The sequence below is a fragment of the Ictalurus furcatus genome, chromosome 25 (assembly GCF_023375685.1).
Source record: "Ictalurus furcatus strain D&B chromosome 25, Billie_1.0, whole genome shotgun sequence".
In the NCBI taxonomy this organism is placed as follows: Eukaryota; Metazoa; Chordata; class Actinopteri; order Siluriformes; family Ictaluridae; genus Ictalurus; species Ictalurus furcatus.
The window spans coordinates 9,788,707-9,809,299 of NC_071279.1; the positions used below are offsets into that span (position 1 = coordinate 9,788,707).

General features: G+C 38.5%; 1 protein-coding gene across 1 annotated transcript in view; it reads left to right on the top strand.

Moving 5' to 3' along the window:
• Nucleotides 1–8,985, top strand: part of si:ch211-191a24.3 (tensin-3) — a 47,447-nt gene extending 38,462 nt beyond the window's left edge. The window contains exons 18-27 of the mRNA XM_053614894.1: nucleotides 169–503; nucleotides 1,864–1,950; nucleotides 2,052–2,183; nucleotides 3,808–3,903; nucleotides 4,185–4,262; nucleotides 4,372–4,449; nucleotides 5,902–6,070; nucleotides 6,180–6,248; nucleotides 6,616–6,645; nucleotides 6,762–8,985. Of these exons, the coding sequence (XP_053470869.1) occupies nucleotides 169–503; nucleotides 1,864–1,950; nucleotides 2,052–2,183; nucleotides 3,808–3,903; nucleotides 4,185–4,262; nucleotides 4,372–4,449; nucleotides 5,902–6,070; nucleotides 6,180–6,248; nucleotides 6,616–6,645; nucleotides 6,762–6,906 (1,219 nt within the window). The 3' untranslated portion in view covers nucleotides 6,907–8,985. The remainder of the gene's footprint in view (nucleotides 1–168; nucleotides 504–1,863; nucleotides 1,951–2,051; nucleotides 2,184–3,807; nucleotides 3,904–4,184; nucleotides 4,263–4,371; nucleotides 4,450–5,901; nucleotides 6,071–6,179; nucleotides 6,249–6,615; nucleotides 6,646–6,761) is intronic.
• The last annotated feature ends 11,608 nt before the right edge of the window (nucleotides 8,986–20,593 follow it).

A 20,593-nucleotide genomic window follows, 5' to 3' on the forward strand; every position in this document is an offset into this window, starting at 1 on the left:
TTGTATGGCAGAGGCTCCACATAAACAGATTTAATAATGAACATGATGTACACTGAGCACAAACATCTGTATTACAGTATCTGTGTATTATACTGCACTGGATTAGACTCTGAATTATACTGATCTATCATGAATTCTGATATTCTCTATATTATTCTGCCCATCCAGCTCTGTCCCGGCTCATTCGTGGTTAGAGAGTGGTTCTAACACCCCCCTGAGTTACTACACACCCCAGCCTTCACCTCCACTGTCACTTTCCACCCCTAATGCCCACAGCTCCCCTCGTGCCCTGCCACCCAGTCTTGACTTAGGGAACTTGGAACTTAGTCTGCTGGAAGCAATGGAGGGTCTGGAGTCTCTGGACTTTAATGGAACACAGCCTCCAATGTTACCTCAGAAGAGGAGAGGGATGGATGGAGGAGAGCTATCCCTGAACTCACCACTCAGACTAAGTGGAAGTTCCAATAACAATGGGTCACCTACAGCATCTTGTCCTAGTCCAGGTAAAATATGAAACATTATGCGCTTTCTCTAACCAACTTGAAAAAGAGTAGAGATCTGCCCACTGTTCTTCAGAAAAATCTTCCAGGTCCTGCACATTATGTGCTTTTCCAGCATCTTTTGCATATTTGACCCCTTTCCAATAGTGACTATATGATGTTGAGATCCATCTTTTCACACTGTGGATAATTGAGGGACTCGTACACGACTATTACAAAAGGTGCAAACATTCACTGATGCTCTAGAAGACAACATGATACATAAAGAGCCAGGGGGGTGTAAACTTTTGAACAGGACGACTGGTGTAAATTGTTATTATTTTGTCTTCTGGGAAACATGTAAATATCTTACGTAGCTTCTGAAGGGCAGTACTAAATGAGAAAAGATAAGATCTTTAAGCAAAATATTAATATTAATAGCTAAGCAATAATGACAGAAATCACTGTTGTGGGAGTTGGATTAAAAAACTCACTCTCTATGTCTAATTTCAGTTCTTCAGCGTTACTTTGTGTTTTCCATTCTTTCAGCAATGTTTTTGAAGAGGTAATAAATACTTATTTTAGAGAGAAAAGATATTGTATAACTTATTTTGATATTAGATTAGACTGTATTTTTAGGCATACAGTACATATCAAAAGATTAATTTATGATATTGTTAAAACATGATTTTGGTCACATGACATGTCTTCTACATTTACAGCTATTTAAACATATAATGCCCCACAAACGATGGAGACACTATTATTTAATTGCTTATGTGGTGCAATTATTTAGGGAGGATGTTAAGAAGGAATACTGACATAATGAACACGTTCTGTTATTCAAATGATATGGACACGCAAACATCATTGGATGGCGCTGGATCACTTTCATAATTTACACTGATATTTCTTATCGAACATAGAAAGACGCACTAATAATAAACACCAATTATTTAATCTCGGCGCCATCCAATGATGTTTGTGTATGCAGCTACATATGGCAGATTATATAAACAATTTGAAATTATGCACATTTTAATTCTTTCTTATAGTGCATGTTTGATGAGTTTACCCTTACGTGTTAATTAATACATTAACTAGCCAACATGTACTAACATGTACTTAAGGTGCTCGTTATTCACGCATGAATTCATCAGACTCACATCAAGTTAAGGTTAACTCTTCATTAGTTCATGATTAGTACATGCCTTAACTCATCATCAGTTCATATTTGAGTAAGGATTAATTCAGGTATTAGTGCATTATTATTCATGTGCTGTTATTGTAAAGTGTTACCAGAAATCCTGTTCAACAGAAATGAAGACCAAAAAAATATACATATATTTTTAAATGCTAATCATGTTGTTTCCCCATTGAACAGATTCATTTTCCAGTAAAGCAGACAAGGTGAAATTTGTTCAAGACACGTCAAAGTTCTGGTATAAGCCGGATATCACTAGAGAGCAGGGTGAGCATCCATCATGATTTTTATAAATATGTCTGCCACATTTTTGACGGTTTTTCGTAACATGAACAATCTTCCAAATTGTCTCTATTGGTGGGCTGTAGCCATCGCAGTGCTGAAAGATAAAGAGCCCGGAGACTTTATCGTCAGAGACAGTCACTCATTTAGAGGAGCATATGGACTAGCCATGAAGGTGGCCACGCCCCCGCCTTCTGTCCTACAGCAGAGCAAGAAAGGTGAGGAGGTGCATCTTATTCATGCCTACTCTGGCTCTCTCTTTCTCCCTCTCTCTCTCACTGTATATATATATATATATATATATATATATATATATATATATATATATATATATATATATATATATATATGTATATATATATATATATATATATACACACCTTCTGATTTAAAAATCTTTGCTGCTGAATTGGGTCAAATCAAAGAATGAGCTGTGACTGAGGTCTGCTTGTGTTTGTTGCCATTCGTGTGTGCAACTTCATAAACCATCTGCCTCCTTCAATCAGAGGAAGGAAGCACACACACACACACAAACACACACACATTGCATTTAACTGCATTTAACACTTACATCCTACTTCCTCAACTGTTTCTATGCTGTGGGCAGGAGCACCAGGAGATTTTTTACAACAGCTACAACATCTCCCCACCTCTCTGCTCCAACAACTAATCACCCAACTGCTCTACCATGATGTACTTCAGCAAAAAAAAGCAAGAATATAGTAATGTTAACTAGCTTTCTGTTAAAGTGGACAAGATGAGGAAGGGTGGAGCAGAGAGGAGAAGATAAAAGAGTTAGGAGAGAAGATAAAAAGAGAGAAGTCCTTTTCAACAAAAGCTGGAAAAAAGATGCTGATTTTTGAACTTCAGTAAAACTAAACAGAAAATATATGTACAGTTAGTGTTAGTACTCATCTGCCAACAGGTCCAGAAGGTTAAAGTACCAATTTTCCATCCATTCCATTATCCATACTGCTACTACACAGGGTCACGGGGGAGCCTGAGCCTATCCCAGTGAACTCAGTGCAATATGCAGGGGACATCCTGGACATGGTGCCAACCCATCACAGGGCACAATCACACACACGTTCACACACTACAGAAATTTGGAAATCAGCCTACAACACATATTTTTGGACTGGGGGAGGAAACCTGAGTACATGGAGGAAACCCCCTAAACACAGGGAGAGCATGCAAACTTCACGCACAAAGGGAGGAGGCAGGATTCGAACCCACAACCCCGGAGGTGTGAGGCAAACATGCTAGCTTAAAATGGCCAGGATCAATGAATATGCAATTCAGATATGCCTCCATGTCCTTCAGGCATTACTGCTAGCACACAAGTTCGGATATGTCACAGGTACACAAAAGTGGGAATTCAATATCACTTATCATTTATTTGCATATTTATCTCTCACATTTGTTATATTATGTTAAGAAATTTACTTAGTAGCCAAAGTAGACAAACCTGTCAAAATAAACCTTAACAATTGTGATTTTATTTTGATTAGGTGCTTCGGTTGAACTATCTAGCCAATTATAATTTTCTGTAGTTACAGTGTCGTTGTTCTCAAATTTATATATCGGACCATGATCGCTTTAAGATGTTGAATCTATTTTGTGACTTCTGTGACTGAGCTCCTGCGTGACACTTACGCACAGTATCATGTGAGCGGGATCTGTTTTTATATGGAAGGTTTAAAATGAAGAATGATCAATTTAATGCTGTGAAAACAACATTGAAAACAATGATGTATGTAATTTGAATTAGCCTCCATGCATGAGCCTGTGGGTTCAGGTATACTGTTTGTAATTAATGCCAAACCCTGTGTCTGTGTGCAGTGGGGGATCTGACCAGTGAGCTTGTGCGTCACTTCCTGATCGAGTGCACACAGAAAGGAGTGAGGCTGAAGGGCTGCCCAAACGAACCCTACTTCGGTATGTATGTATGTATGTATGTGTGTGTGTGTGTGTGTGTATGTATCTGTCTGTCTGTCTGGCAAGTTTGTGTTGGTGCAGGTGCAAGAGTTTTTTTTTAATTCTGAAAAAATTTTACACCATCACCTCCCTCTAGTGGACAAATTTTGCACTAGTTTATTTCTATATGTGAATCATCATCATCATCATCATCATCACAGCATGCCTTTCTGTCTCGCTCATCTCGACTTCCAGCCGAGTTATATGTTATTTATTAGAATATGTTCTTAAATTGTTTCCAGGAAGTTTGACAGCCCTCGTGTGCCAACATTCCATCACACCACTGGCTTTGCCCTGCAAACTAATCATCCCAGACAGAGGTACCCTGTGTGTGTATGTGTGTGTATGTGTGTGTGTAACAGATTCTAAGCATTAACATTATAACCATATGAGTCCCTTTCTCTGTCTCCGCCACTTTCTCATTAACAGACCCTCTAGAAGAGTTGAACGAGTCTGAAGGACAGACTTCTACAAACTCAGCCACCGAGTTACTGAAACAAGGAGCAGGTTTGTATGCTCTTGTGAAGCTAAAAAAGCACACTAAGAATATGTGTGTCTAGATTAGCGGTTTGCACGTCTTTGATCACTTTTCTTTACTAATTGAATAGTCAAAACTCTCTACTCTGCTGGGAACTACAACACCAAGACTCTCTCCCATTCACACTCACCAGATTACTGATTACACACCTGGACTAAATCACAGTCTCCACCACACACAAGCTATAATTACCCTGTGTCTCAGTTGGATACTATCCATCCTAAATAGTATCTGAGATTAGAGTTAGTGTGGCCCAAATGGTAGTATGTTGAATGAGACTTGGATGGTCTACTATTTCCGGTAGATTTTCGAAGTGTGGATACGTGGACATTTGTGTCCTCAACTGATTCCTGATATCCAACCACTCTAGTCGGTTCTATGCTGAACTGCATTGTGAACTTTCGACATCTTGTTGAAGCAGGTGCTTTCTCACTCCCTGGGAAAATTCTCTCCCGTGCACTGGTTCTCTATTTATTCCCTATGTAATTAAATTAGGCATTGCTTCTAGCAGAAATAATAAAAGTATTTTTTTTTAAAAAAAGAAAGAAATGTAATGTAAAAGGAAATGAGAACAGCACACAGTGACTAATTTATATTTGACCAGTCAAGGACTGAATCTAGGCTACTGGACTGCAGTATTCCCATAATCCTCAAATCCTTGAAATGATGTGTATGTACATGGTAATCATACAGTGTTGTGTTTTATAAATATATATGTCCAAGAAACATATACATTTACAGAAAGAGGACATTTGAATGATGAGGCAAACAAACCACGGACCCATTTTCATAGCTGGTCAGCAATAGGGTTGGGTGATCTGACAAATATATCATATTGTGATACTTGAGGACATTTCTGCCATACACGACGCATATCACAATATATAATTTAGCTATAAAACTGTCTACAAAACAACAGTAAAATAAACAAAAAAAACTTTAAACTGAGTTTGACGATACTTTTCTTTTGTGCCTACAAAGACAAAGAAGATTAAGTAAAAAAAAACACATTACATCAAATCAATGGCATCCATTCAGTACCATTTAAATTGTAATGATTTAAAACGTGAAAAAAATACATCACCATACCAACGATATCTCAGAAAAATTATATCGTGTAATCATTTATCACTGTATCGATATTATATTGATATATCGCCCAGCCCTATTTGGCAAGCATGCGGGATTATGATGTTAACTACTTGTAGCAAAACTCTATAAAACTTTTAAAGATGGGTTTCTGTAGCTCTTTTTCAATCCAGTGACTTACAGTATATCTTGCTCTGAAAACCTCAGTGTGTCGCAGTGTTTGAAAGTGTCAAAAAGTCTGGAATCTGACACATGGAAGTGCATATACATGGAAGTGTGCAGAAGCAGATCCCAACCTTGTGTGTGTTTGTGTGTGTTTGTGTGTGTTTCAGCGTGTAATGTATGGTTCCTGGGCAGTGTGGAGCTGGAGTCTCTGACAGGTGTACAGGCAGTACAGAAGGCCACCACAGTGAGTCTTAGTCAGGATCCTCCAGCCATTTCCACTATCGTTCACTTCAAAGTGTCTGCTCAGGGCATCACGCTTACAGATAACCAGAGGAAGTAAGTCTCCCACACACACAAATAAGAAAAAAAATGTGAAGAAAAAATCAGTTTAAAAAAAAAATCATTATTTTTGATTTATCATTCTTTCGATATTTTGTGTTTCTAGATTGTTCTTCAGGAGACATTATCCTGTCAACACAGTCATATTCTGTGCCCTGGATCCACAGGACAGAAAGTAATTATCACACACTTACATCTAGAGCATACAGCATGTAGCTTATTTGTAATGGGGTGGCTGTGGCTCAGGTGGTAGAGCGGGTTGTCCATTAATCGTAGGGTTGGCCCACACTGACTCCACATTCCCGGCCCACATGAGTCCACATACCGAAGTGTCCTTGGGCAAGACACTGAACCCCAAGTTGTTCCCGATGGCAAGTTAGTGCCTTGCATGGCAGCTCTGCCACCATTGGTGTGTGTGTGAATGGGTGAATGAGAACCAGTGTAAAGCGCTTTGGATAAAAGTGCTATATGAATGCAGACCATTTACTTAATGCATACTGATGTATTCCAGTAAGGCTCACTTACGTATATTTTATTTACAGATGGATGAGAGATGGCTGCTTGGAATCGAAGTAAGTATTTCCCCTCTTTTTTTAAACTCATCTCCATATCTCACTCTCTCTATATATAACTAAAGTTAAATAAACACATTTTCCCCTTTGTGTTGTGTGTATCTGTGTGCACACAGGATCTTTGGCTTTGTAGCGAGGAAGAGTGGGAGCAGCATGGGGAACGTATGTCACCTTTTCGCAGAGCATGACCCCGAGCAGCCGGCCAGCGCTATTGTCAACTTCGTCTCCAAGGTGATGATTGGCTCTCAGAAGGCCAAATAAACTCAAACGTGCCCTTTTATTCAGCCATTTTCATATTCCACTCTGGAATGACAGGCACGTGGCAACCGCTTCTTCTTTTTTTTTCAAAACTGTGGAAATGTCGACTTGTGTCGCCAAAACGAATACAAAAATGAACCTTTTTGTACTTGCATAGAGGACATTGAAACTACTACAAACTATTAAAGACTACCAAAAGAATATTGAAGACTAGAGCATGGCCTTTGCTCAGTTTCACATGTTCTTTAAATGAGCACTGGGCACACATTTGAGCTTCATGGCCTTGAGCTGCTTTGTGCCTTTTACACAGATTATCCAATAGAGGGAGTCCCATCTCCCATCTCAGTTTAAAATAACTTTAAGATTACCGGCTGTGTCGGTTGCAAAATGAAGCACCATGTGATCAGAGTTACAGTCTGTATTGTGCAGAGTCTGCAAGTCCTGTGTGAATGCTTTCAGAACTCTGTTTCCAGTAAGCCTAGATTTGAAAGCCCTTCATAAAATCCTTAAAACATTTCCCAGCACTATTTCGTTTTCCACTGTTTCCAAACTCCAGTAAACTGCACTGCTTCTAGAATTAAATAGAACTGTCAAGTCCAATAACTGATATTGAATCATTATTTTTGCTCTGCCAAAGATAATTCACTTTGATGATGAAACATGTCTAAAAGATAATGTGTTTATCTTATATTATCATTGGTTAGACACATTTTGCAGGATTTGGGCTGCTAAATGACTCACTGTTTAATATCAATTGAAAAAATGTAGTGCTAAAGGAGCATGAAGAGCCCAGAAGAAAACGAATTTCTTCTTGAAACTGGACTGTAGCCTGAAGCCTCTCTGTTACTGCCATAAATAACATATTACATGTATTCATTTTCCTGTTTAAATTCTGATATGAATAATTAGTGGCATTTGGCATACTGTATTGGTAAAATACGTATCATATGCATCATAGCTCATATTTTGTGTATGCTTGTTTTATATTCATCACTGCTTGCTTGTAATTTGCTGGTTGGAATTTGTTCACTAAACCAATCGATTTGTGAGTTGGCCAGCTTTGTCTATTGAGTATGGACTGTTAACTATTTTTATAATCAATTTATGAACCTAGTATGACTCATGATGAATCATATTTAATGTAAGTGCACATATTTATTTTCAGCATTAAGCATTTTCTTACGTTGCATTATGATCTGTTTGGAAAATCGATGTATTCATCTCATAAAGCATATCAACTAATCCACCAATCTGAAGGATTTTATTCCATGTCAGTGAATTCTCTGCGAAAAATGAAACTTCATTATAATTCAGAACTTATAATGCAGCTTTCATAGATTTGTTCCCCCTCTCAATGCAGCAACCTAAGTACGTAGTTAGTGAAGAAAATTGTCAAAATTTTTAGCAACATTATTGTTTCTTGCAGCCTGGTTACATCTCCCCCACTGCATAATAAAGTAATGATGATGATTACCTCCATTCAGGTGTATTTGTTGTAAATGATGTATAGATATGTCTGCATCCTGTATTCTTATATAATAAAAGCAAGTTGACAATCTAGTGTCATTTGGCAATATATGAAGACTGACATGTTTCAGTCCAAACCAGCAGGTGGCAACAGTTAACACACACACACACACACACACACACACACTTTGACACTCACCATTGACAAAATTAGTAATGCAGCTAATTAATGCTATGTAACATTTAACTGCTACACCTTTACCTCAGTAACCGCAGAGGAACCTTTTAGCTCTTTTATTTATAACTTTGGTGATAAAAAAAGAAAAAAGCAGTTATCCTTGTGGGAACCAGTCAAATGTCCCTACTAGTTCAAAACTGTTAGATATTCATATCATTGTGGACACACACACACACAGACACACACACACAGACACACACACAATGTTTAAAATATAAAATGCAAATGAGATCTAAAACATACATAATTATAGACAAAAGCAATTCCTTTTAAATGGAGACAATCATTTACACGTAATCGTACATGGGTGTTTGCAAGAAAAAAAAACAGATTTCTATATTGGAAACTAACAATGGCTCAAACAATCGTAATAATACTGTGTGTGTGTGTGTGTGTGTGTGTGTGTATGTGTGTTCTCTCTCTCTGTCTCTCTCTCTCTCTCTCTCTCTCTCACACACACATACACACACACACACACACACACACACACACACACAGAAACTCCCTTTCTCTGGCTTTGTTTATTCATTGCCTTTATGTCACCTCTTTTCAAGTCGCGGCATGCTTGACTAAGGGTGAAAGATTCATAATCTGGGCCTTTTGATGCTTTAGATCTTGTGTGTATGAAGTGTGCCTCTCAAGGACGGAGGTATTTGAGGTGTAAAGAATATATATGATTGTGTGCGTGTGTGCGTGTGTGTGTGTGTGTGTGTGTGTGTGTTTGTGTTTGGATGGTTTCCCGGCTGGGATTCTTCTTCAACAAACTCATGGTCAAGAGGAAGTATGAGCTCAGACTAGAGCTGACAAATTGCATTTAGTCTGTTTAGTCTGCTTTGAGTATATGTGTATACATGTTCTTAGGGATTGGGTTAGTGTCTCAGACAGAGAGGTGTTTAGTTTTGTCGCTAAAAAATGCTGTGGATTTCGGTCAGCAGTAACCGACTGGCTGATATGACAGTAGTATGCAAATATTGTGATAATTTTGTGATAGCATCGCGAATGTATCATGATGAACTGTCAGTAATACTTTTATATCACTGACTGATGCCATATCGGTTTGAAGGAACATGTTTTCAAAGTCTTCAAGTGCTGCGATACATTCTTATCATAACTAACTTTTAATAACCGGACATTGATGAGTTATCTCTCTCCACATGGATAGATAACATCAATCACTGAATATTGTAAATTATAGGAGAATTCTAAACGCTGTGCTGGGACATAGTGTGTTTGTATGGAACATGTGTGTTGTGTTTAGAGTATGCATGGTGTATGTGATATATGGGGGTTGGTGACTTGTATGTTTAGCTTTAGAATGTAGAAATTTGTTCTGGTTAGAAATCAGGGGTTGGGGGGTTGGTAAATGTATATGTAAATGTATGGCCAGAGGGGGTTCAATGTTAACTTCTGGTGCCTACGTGAGCTATGGGGGTTGGGGAGTATTAGTTGAGCATGCTTTGTCATGTCTAAATGTGTACTTTTTATATAGAATTGTAAAGAAAGCCTTGTCAAGGAAATTAGAGGTCATGTTAAAAAAAAAAGGTGCAGTGGATACTGTTACATCGCTCCTAATATTTCCAATCCAGCTTCACTTGTTTTTTTTTTTTTCTACACTTACCAACATGCATTCAACAGTTAAGATCTTGTATACTCGATTAACTGTTAATCACCCCCTATCCACCCACACACACTTCTTTGTCAGGTCATGGCATATCCCAATCCTGTGGGTGTGTGTGAAACAGAGAAAGTGAAAGAGGGGTTTGGATGCATGACCTCATCAGGAAAGGAAACTTTCCCACAGTCTTCACACAAAGCCTGCTGTCAAAAGGTGAACAGAGAGAGAAAGAAAAGAAATTTAACACACCAGATGAAAAAAAAAACAACAAAACACTTTCCTAATCTCAGTACACAGTCACTCTCAAAAAGACATTTAAAAACAAATATTTAACATTGAAGAAAAATGATGGACACCATGAAAGGAGTGTTGAAAAAGATGCTGAGTTGTCTACCCCCCCCATCCCCCCATCCCCCCAAGTCATGTCTGGTCATTTCTGGCATTTATCAATGCTGGGTACAGCAAAATTAAAGCTATGTGTACTTAGCAAACTCATAAAGCAATTTGACACGTTTATATATTGATATTTCTTATATATGTAATATACTGAAACATTTGGACACATTTATATATTTGTTATTTATTACTCTTACATTCATTAATTTATTCATTCATTCATTTAACTTTGAGAGTGAATTGTGGCTTCGCTTTAAAGGAGAAATCTACCATATCTGTAGTGCATGTGCTATTACTTTGGCAAATCATTTCGACCCATTTCATTACTTATTACAGACAAAAACAAACCTGTTTACTCAAAAACCCAAACACAACTGAAGGAGAAGTCAGTAAATACACTGTAAAACCGGATAGTTCATTTAACTCCAAAAATTTGAGGAAACTAATTACCTCAAAATTTTTAGGTTGATAATTTAAGTCAAATACACTTAAATATAAAAAAAATGTAACTTAAACTTTGTAATTTAAAATACATTTTTGTTATATTTAAGTGTATTTGGATTAAAGAAATTGATTTATCAATTTAAAAATTTTGAGGTAATTAGTTTCCTCAAATTTTTGGAGTTAAATGAACTTATCCGTTTTTACAGTGCACATCTCAAAGTAAATAGGCCAAATCAGGTATTTTGGCCTGATTGCATATGGATACCACAAAACCTGTGACTGTAATTCTATTTTATTTGACTGATCCACTGTGCGTGGTATGGTGGCGTAGTACATCTCACAGCCCCAGGGTCCTCGGTTCCTTGGGTTACTGTCTGTGTGGAGTTTCAATGCATGTTCTCCCTGTGACAGTGTTTGCTCCCCACCTCACAAAAACATGTCAGTAGGTGGGTTGGCTACAATAAATTGACGTGTGTGAATGTATATCCAGGGTGAATTGCTGCCTCATCACCTGTGTCCCCATGATAGGCTCTGGATCCACTATTATATCACCCTGATAAGGATATATGATTACTGAAGATAAATGACATTTCATAGTGATTTCAAGTTTGATAGAACTATATGTCCTTGCTAGGACATTCTTTCTGAAATGAATACAGGGTAATAGATGTAGTTTTCAAGATGCATCTAATAAAACTTAATTGAAGGAATTAAGCAACTACCCCTGGATTTCCATTGCAAGGAAGTTTTGAGGTAAAATAAGTAGTTTTCTGTTTTTTTCTCGGTAAATTAAGTACATTCCTACCCAAGGTATTCATACTGTATATACAATGCACGCTCCTATATCACATGGAGTCTTGTAAGCCAAACATTACCTCACTTCCTATTTAATACCTACAGTAATTCACCTTTTTTATGTAATTTGGCATCAGATTTGAGCCTTTTCAGGTGCAGTTACCTACGGAAGCCTTAAGAGGCCATGCATTATTATTATTTTCTTTCTTGTTTTCTCGTGATCGTGACTTAATTTTTTATGACCTCCACATAATAAAAAGTCGTTTTCTCGTGATCTTGAAATAAAGAAAAGCCGTTTTCTCACATCATTTTATCACGAGAAAATTTTGTGAATGGGATTGGTGTTGCATGCCCGTTGGCATCTTCACCATCGACATAAATTTAAGAACGGCCCGCTGTAGAGATGGACTTTATATCCACATTAAGAGAGAGGGGTGTCCCCTTCTCAAGTGTCGGACACTTATGTGGAAGTTGTCAGTGACTGAGCTAAGCTGATTGCGCTAAGCTTTTGCTGCCTCCTGAACAATAAAAACAATATGCTGTCATGTTGAGTCCATCATTTTTCATAGTCAGTTTTCTGTGAGCTTTGCTTTTATGGAGTTCTGTTCATGTCACTAAGTGCAAATGAGCTGTGATGTGAACAAGCTTTCACTAAAATGTCCTAAATGAGACCCAATGATATTAAAAGATTATTGTGAGGTTTTTTCTTCTCCAAAACGCTAATTTTGTCAGTGTGATTTTTCATTGATGGCTAATAGAATGCAGGGAAATGTGGAGAGCCAATCAGATTCAAGATCCTGAATCTTTTGGCCAGCAAAGTATACAAAACATATTAGACACACCGTGGCATAAATATTCTACCCACTGCAAAGTGACATCAATAGTAAGAGGGTGAGATTCTGTGTATTGCAGTAAGATATTATTGCTAATTCAGAAAACTCAAACGCAGCTTATGATGTGCGGACAACCTTCACCTTGTCTCTTTCTTGGAAAAAGTGGGAAGCAGGCATGTTTTAAAGGTTAAAGTGGCATCGAGAGAGCGGGTTCATTTTTTTTAATTATACTATTCGATTTCTCTGATTTTATCTAGAGGGTGCAATGATATTACATGATTTACTTTTAACAAGCGGCACATTCGTCACACACTTATCATGTGACAATGAACTCAGCATTTTCCTTACTCAGGGACTTGATGCTTATGTAGACATAGACATAGCAGCACTCTCATGTTCCCTTTCAGACTAGCCTACGTGGTCTAAAGCACATGCTGAGAAGGTCTTGCCTTTTGTTATCTACTCCCAGAGTGCATTGTCTATGCATTCATACACTTAAATACACACACATTCAACAACTTAATGAAGCTGTGTAAGGGGTGGGCAGAGTAATCGCACTTACAAAGGCCTCTTAGCCAAGGAGAGACCAGCAGATTAACTTTCATTACATCAGCATTTTGACAATACCCTTAATGAGGGAATCACTTCTAGTGTGTGTGTAATAGAGGGTGAACTGGAGAGAGAGAGGGACTTGTGTTGAGTAGACTGGCTATGTCTGCTCTTCTTTCATTCCATCATTGCCCCAATTCACCCTCACTCCTAAAAGGCCAGAGTAGGAATTGTAGAAACTGCACCATGGCTCTCCCAGCACTAGCACAGAATTGACCCAAACTGAATGTGATAAATTAACATTCTTCTTTCATCTTAGAAAATGGTTGTTTTAAAAGCCCTGTTTAAGGTTCTGTTGGAGACCCTGAGCCATTGCAGCAATTCCTGAACCAGTTATGATTTCACAGTTTTAAGAACAACACTTCATTTATTACAGGATCCAAGCTGCACAGGATTTTCAGTTCTTTCTAATGGCAACTGGTGACTGTCTAAAATGCTAAGAGCTTCTAAAGCACTCTCAAAATTTGTTGTAATAGTCCAAGAAGTCCTTCTCCAATGTGTTTTGTTTATTGGAAAAGGTATGTGATAGTCATCTGGCAAATGACACTGACAACTTATTCACTTTCTGTTCTTCTGGCTACTCTTACTAGAAGCTTTGCTAATCCATTCATTGCCTCAGCTGTATCCCTTCACTAATTACATGATTGGTTTGCTCATTAGCCAATTGTGCTAACAGTGAAAGAACATATCCTTGTGGCATACTAATTGGACAGGCCGTACGCGGATGAAGATGCAGGCCACATTTGCATTGGAGTGGAAGAAGACAACGTCATCCATTTTCAGTGCCTCTTCCACAAAAGACCCCTCTAATGTTTGTCCTCACAGTTCCCTAATAAGGGAATAAGGTTCTATACAAATACACCCTCCTGCTTCAGATTGTAAAGGCTGTGTCACCAGCTCTCTGTTTTCTTACATAAAGACTGTGTGTACGCCTCATTTCACCTCAACCTCCAGATCATGGGCTTGTAGTTCCCTTTGAGGCTCACTAGAGGGATAACTGATTAGCATAAGTGAATAGATGACCATGAAATTCCCAGGCTGTAAAGGATTTGTGAAAGGAAATTATCTAGCAAAGTTTTGGATCAGTAGGCTAGCTAGCTGCATGAAAAATCTAAAAAAAAAAAAAAAAAAAAAATAGTTGCAAAAAAATTTAAAATAAAAGTTGTGTGTTCTTGAGGCACTTTTGATGACGTTACATACTTCATAACATCACTAGATGCATTTGTTGTTTTATCAGGTAAACCTTGGGTGTGTTAGCAGTAACTGACTATAGTTCATATTCTACTATTAGTGGTTTAATGCAATGCCGCTATCTGTATCTGTTTTTGTTTAGTGCTCCAACGTTTCATATCTAAATAATACCCAACCCATGAAAAATTTCATTTTTATCCACAAATTATAACAACGAATAGCAATTTGCAGAATATAAGTCGGTCTACTTGAGCAAACCGATGACAAAAAAAATAAACAACAAGCCTGATTATTGCAAATCTTGTTAATAACGGTCATGTTAATAACGGTCTTTTGTCTGCAAGCTTCATATTTGTGTCCGCATCACACATCAGTAAAAACCCTCCACTTTCATGACTTTTTTTGCATCCCATGGCATCCCACTCCCAACGCACACCTCTAGTCTCAATCAAGATGCCCTGTGAACCTTTATAACAAGCTTTCCTTAAAAAAAAAAGTATGTAAAATTAAAAAGTGTCCCTTGTATTCATACCCGTATTTGTATGAATTAATATTTTGCATTTTTATGATTGAACACATTGTAGTCAGTGTATTCATAGTACGTTATATCCTTATTTGATTTGTCCAATTTTTGTCAGCCCCCTTTATAATACCACTATAGACTGATCAGTGAACAGATACAATTTGTGTAGTGTGTATGGGACTGGTATGAACATATTAAATGCTGCCCTGCTTAATTGACAATACTAAGATCACCACAAGATATATAGGGTGTCTCAAAATTCACCATACATCAGGGAAATTAACACTTTTTAGCAAAATGTCTTCCAAATTTTTTCCCTATATAGTACTCCTCAGCTTTCCTCAGGTCAACATTCTCAATATCTCATTTCTGTGAGCTGTAAGCCGTAATCATCAAGATTAAAACAAAAAAGAAGGCTTGAAATACTGAGATGTGGACGTCCATTACCATCCACTGAGGAAGGCATAACCAGCTAGATAGTTCCCTATGTATAAAGACTTTTGGGACACTGTGTAGATAATAGTAAGAAACTAATCATAAAAAATTAGTTGACAGACAATTTAAACTTTAACATCTGCCTTACACCCCAAGTATGACCCAGGAGGGCACTTTCAAAAACCAGCCTTTCATTCCTTTGGGAGTAATGAACAAAATATGGCTCTGAAGCAATGGAGTCAAAACACTGCCTGTGTGTCAGGGCAGAAATTGGTGCTGGACTACATCACTCATCAGCATGAGCATGTCACATGAACCAGTCACATGTCTCAATCAGCCTCACCTGTGTCTTGTTTTCACCCTGATTATCCCCTATATATAAGTTCCTTTGGGTCACTTTTTTGTTAAGCTTTTGGTGTTGTTTCTGTTGTGTTCCTGTGTTACTAAATATACCATAGTCTTGCTCATGGTCTGTGTGTTTATCCCTGTAGCTCCTGTTTGTGTTTCTTGTTTTCTCACTATTTTAGTTATTTGTTTGCACGTTGTTAAAATGAAGTCTGTACTTGCATCCACCGCTTACATATTAACTTTATCAATGTCCAGTAATGACATGACTGTTACATGTCAGATGTTTGGTTGGATCTCACTGTACTCTGATGAAAACAGTCAAGTTCATTAGCCATGGATAAGACTTGTCCTGTTATGTGAGCTCAGCTTGATATATTATGTGGGCAGAGCACTTGTGCAGGATGTGATAAAGTCTCATAGGAGTGTGGAACATCCCTGCTCTTGGCATTTGCTGTTGGCCTAAATGTTTAGATTGAAAAAGGTCCAGCAAATATGATGCATGCATCTAATCTCCCACAACGTGGGCTGCATTTCTCTTTGTCCTGGCAGAGAATCAGTATTTCATACATTCAGTTACTTTGGGCCTTGTCTGTAGAATGAACTAACCTCAGTACTATGTAAATGTGGCATAGTGACTGTTGGTTGCTATGAAAAAAATTATTAAGGTTTCCAATGGGTTTTACTTGATTCAGCTTATATTTAACAGATGCATTAAGCATGTAAACTATCAAATGCATGTTGATAATAGTAAACAGGCATGATATCATGATGATGGTACCATCACATGGTTTAAATAGCTTCTGTTCCATTTATTTTTTAGCTAACACTCTTTTATGTGCATCATTGCTAAAATAAGGCATCGTTGATGACTGATATAATTACGTGCACTATTTGCTATTAAGTCAATATAGTTGTGTATGGTTACTGTTGAATGCAATTCAGAGGAAATGCTGTGGTCACATTTGGCCTGCGATCCAGAACAGTTGCTTGTACTGACCCAGATTCCAATGATTCAAGGTCAAGGAATGAGGGTGGGAGGTGAATGAACAAATTAAACAGATGAACATGGAGAGAAGGAAGGAGAGAGACAGTGAGAGAGGTGAATGGAGAAATGTGTGAATATGTGAGAGAAAGGGATAGATTGAAAGCAGGGTAGAGAATGACAGAGTTCAATCTGAATGTCTAATCTAAGGCTAGGATGCCTGCCATTGCGTCATACTTTCTTTCTGCTAGATAAAGGCACCAGGTAGGGCTGCACTCCCTTTACCGTTATTGCCATTTTTATTAGATCCCCTTGCTATCTTAATACATCACAAACCAGTGTTTTTTTTTTCTCTTGCAAAGCCCTAGTACATCATTCTAAGTGAATCAATCAATTTGACTATACAGCTGAACTGGCGGATACTATTGTTATCACTGATACATTTGATGACAAGTGTTTAAATTAGCTTTTTACTAGAGTTATACAAAAACGTATTATGGAAACGAATCGGGGTGGGCGGGGGTGGGAATCCCATTTTCACTTCACGTGGTTGGGGGTTTGAATCCCACGTTGTAGTAAATCCTTATGACTAGCCAGGTGTATGAATGGGAAGGTGAACAAAGGGGAAAAGACACAAACCCCACCCAATTTTGGAACCCCCCCCCCCCCCTTCCAAGCAGGGAGTAGGAAAGTACAGAGAGCACCAATATAGCTATCAGTAGTTTTTAAAAAAAAGTATGAATAGATTATTGAAAGCAAACAGATGTTAATATGTATTAAACAAGTTTTACTGTGCTCGAAACATCCTTCAAACATCCTAATTACTTTCAAATGACAAATGCACCCTTCTTCTCCTCTGCACATTCCATGACAAATGATAACCTCACACATTCATTCATTTATCTTCAGTATTAAATTTATCCAGGTCAGACAAAGTTCAGTATATTTTAAATGTAATTAAGTACATATATTTTGACTGGTGTCAAGGTGTGTATAATGCAAACTATGTTCATTATGTAAAGGTAATTTTGACTGCTGGGAGTGGCAGGGAAAAGGAGAAAAGAGAAAGAGAGAAGTGTGTGTGTGTGTGTGTGTGTGTGTGTGTGTGTGTGTGTGTGTGTGTGTGTGTGTGTAAAAAAGAGAGCTCTTTTGAGAGAAAGAGGCCTAAAGTCATTTGGTGGTTTTATAAATAGCTTAGGAGTCACTGTTGATGGCAGCACTTTCATGGGCATTGTGGAGTATTTATTTGTAAGAGTCACCATCCATTCTGTTCCTCACATGCACCCACATGCATAAACAAACACACAGATGTGCGCTTTTATACCTTAGGCTCTTTTTAGCAGGCACTACAAAGCAACACTCTAATGCCACCACAATTGCTGCACTTTTCATTCATTCATTCATCTTTATCCTGGTCAGGGTCACGGTGGATCCGGAGTCTATCCCGGGAATGTCGGGTTAGAGCCAGGAACACATACAGTGCTTGCTGCATTTTGCTGTGTGAATCTTTTTTTTTACTATTATTATTTATTATTAGTTAAACTCATCACTGAATATCAGTCCTTCCTGAATTGTTGGCTGAAAATATATCTAATTATGATGATGTTTTTTGGTAATCATGCAGTAAATAATGACTCAGCTTGGCATTGGTTAATCAGTGAAATAAAAATTTGCATCATATATGTGAGCCATATATGTGACACAGGTTACTGTGCATGACAGAGACAGATAAAGAGAGAGAGAGTGAGAGTGAGGGAGATAGAAAAGTGTGATATTAAAACTCTACAGAAAGTGAACCACTGACCCTTGGGTCATAGACCATGACCCCAGACAATGCCACTGGAGTTGGCCCTTTAAGTATGGACTCAAATAACCTCTCACCCCTGACCTGCAGACTGGGAACGTTACATCATCCCTTTCCCATCAGTATTTGGAGCATCGAACAATTGTGTGTGTGCGTGTGTGTGTAGCAACCCTGGATGGAAACTGTAATGCAATGATATGAGACAAAGAGCATCAGAAAACAGTGGCGGTACAAGTGACAAAAAGTCTCTGCCATGAAACACAAACCTTTCATTCTCAAGTCTCTTTCCCTCTCTGTCTGTCCATCTCTCTCACACACACGCACACATACTTAGACACAGAGGGAGCTCAGGTGTCTCCTCTCGCTCTACAGGAACTAAATGGCTCTCTTGGTTTAGTCCAACAATGTCAGTGACACTCTAGCACTGGCCTATGAGTCCTATTGTTAGCTTACAATCCTCTTGGCATTGTGCGCAATAATGCTCTCTCTGAATGGGCAGCCTAACCTACTTGTATTGTCACTAATTGGTCTCTCCCTGGCGAGAGGAGAGAAAAAGAAGGGAAGGATGAGAGGGTCAGGAGCCTGGTTGAATCCACCGTGCAGCACTGTGATGGAGAAACAGTTCGGACAAAGAGGCTTTTGTGGCACCACGGTTCAGAATTCAACAGGAAATGCATCTCACCCCCCTTCTCCATCTGATAAGAGCTTCAACTAACCATTACCTCATCTCACACACACACACAAAATGACTCCACAAGTACTTACTTGTGCATACATTTACTTAAGCATAGGTATTGAAGCATTATAAAAGTAAAATCCCCTCTGGCTGTGTAATTGTTTCAAGTTGTCCCTGTTCCCAACACACCTGATCCACCTCACAATGAGCTCGATAATTAGCTGATAAGCTGGATCAGGTGTGTTAGAGCAGGAAAAACGTGAAAACTGGGCAGGGCGGCAGCTCCCTGGGCTTGCAACTGAGAAGCCATGTCATATAAGCTAGGCAGGAGTAATTCTGCGAAGACAGCGCAAGCGTGCCAGGAATTTAACTGTACATGTCGGGCTTTTAAAAGAGGAATTTCTCTGGCAGTCTATTTCCTTATTAACTTTGGTCTACTCTTGCATGGACCAGTTTTCTGTTCCTCTGAACAAGGAGTGGTTTACAACAACAAAATCTACCTTTTCCCAGAATGCAACATGCAAATCCTGAAGGATTACTCTCTGATGTTTCCTGTACATTAAAGAGAACTACAAGGGTCCTCCCAGAAGAATCTACTTGAAAGCAGCTACTTTTGTTTTAAAATATTCGACTTTCCTGTTCTTCATTTTATGTGGTTATTGTCTAGGATTACTATTAAATCTAGTTTTATTTTAGGCTGCCAAGAGAAAAAAATAGTCATATGCTGCCTAAAAGATAATCCAAAAGGTAGGCTGCTTTTCTGGGCAAAGATTGATGCAGAACTAGTGCCAACAAAAGCAGACTGATGATTACATCTAATTGGCCTGCATAAAAATGGGCAAATCTTGGAAAATATGGACCTAATTAAGCTGACTGTGCTGGTGTTTACTGGTCCATATATAGCAATTCTCATGCACTGTTGCCTTTCTGTGAGGATGTGCACTTTAACAGTCCAGAAAGATGCAAAAGCCAAAGCCAACACTTGGTACACACTCACATTCTGCACCTGTTTAAAAGGAAATCGCTCTCCATAACAGGAAGTGACAGTAGTAGTTTTGTTTATTCTGCACTGATTTGCTAGGGTGAACAGCCAAATAGAAAACCTTTTCTTCCACCCAGGCTCCAATGCTGATTTGCCACTAAGTAGCAATGGTAAGTGCCAACAATGTAGACCGCAAAAACTACAAACGATTTTCATCCACTGATGGTCAACAACACACCCAGTTAACTGGCTGACAGCTGGTGTTGTGTAGTTGGGCACTAAGAGTTACATGTCAGTGGGGATTCTGGGGATTATAGCTGGGACAGTTCCTTGTGGCCCAAATGTTGTGACC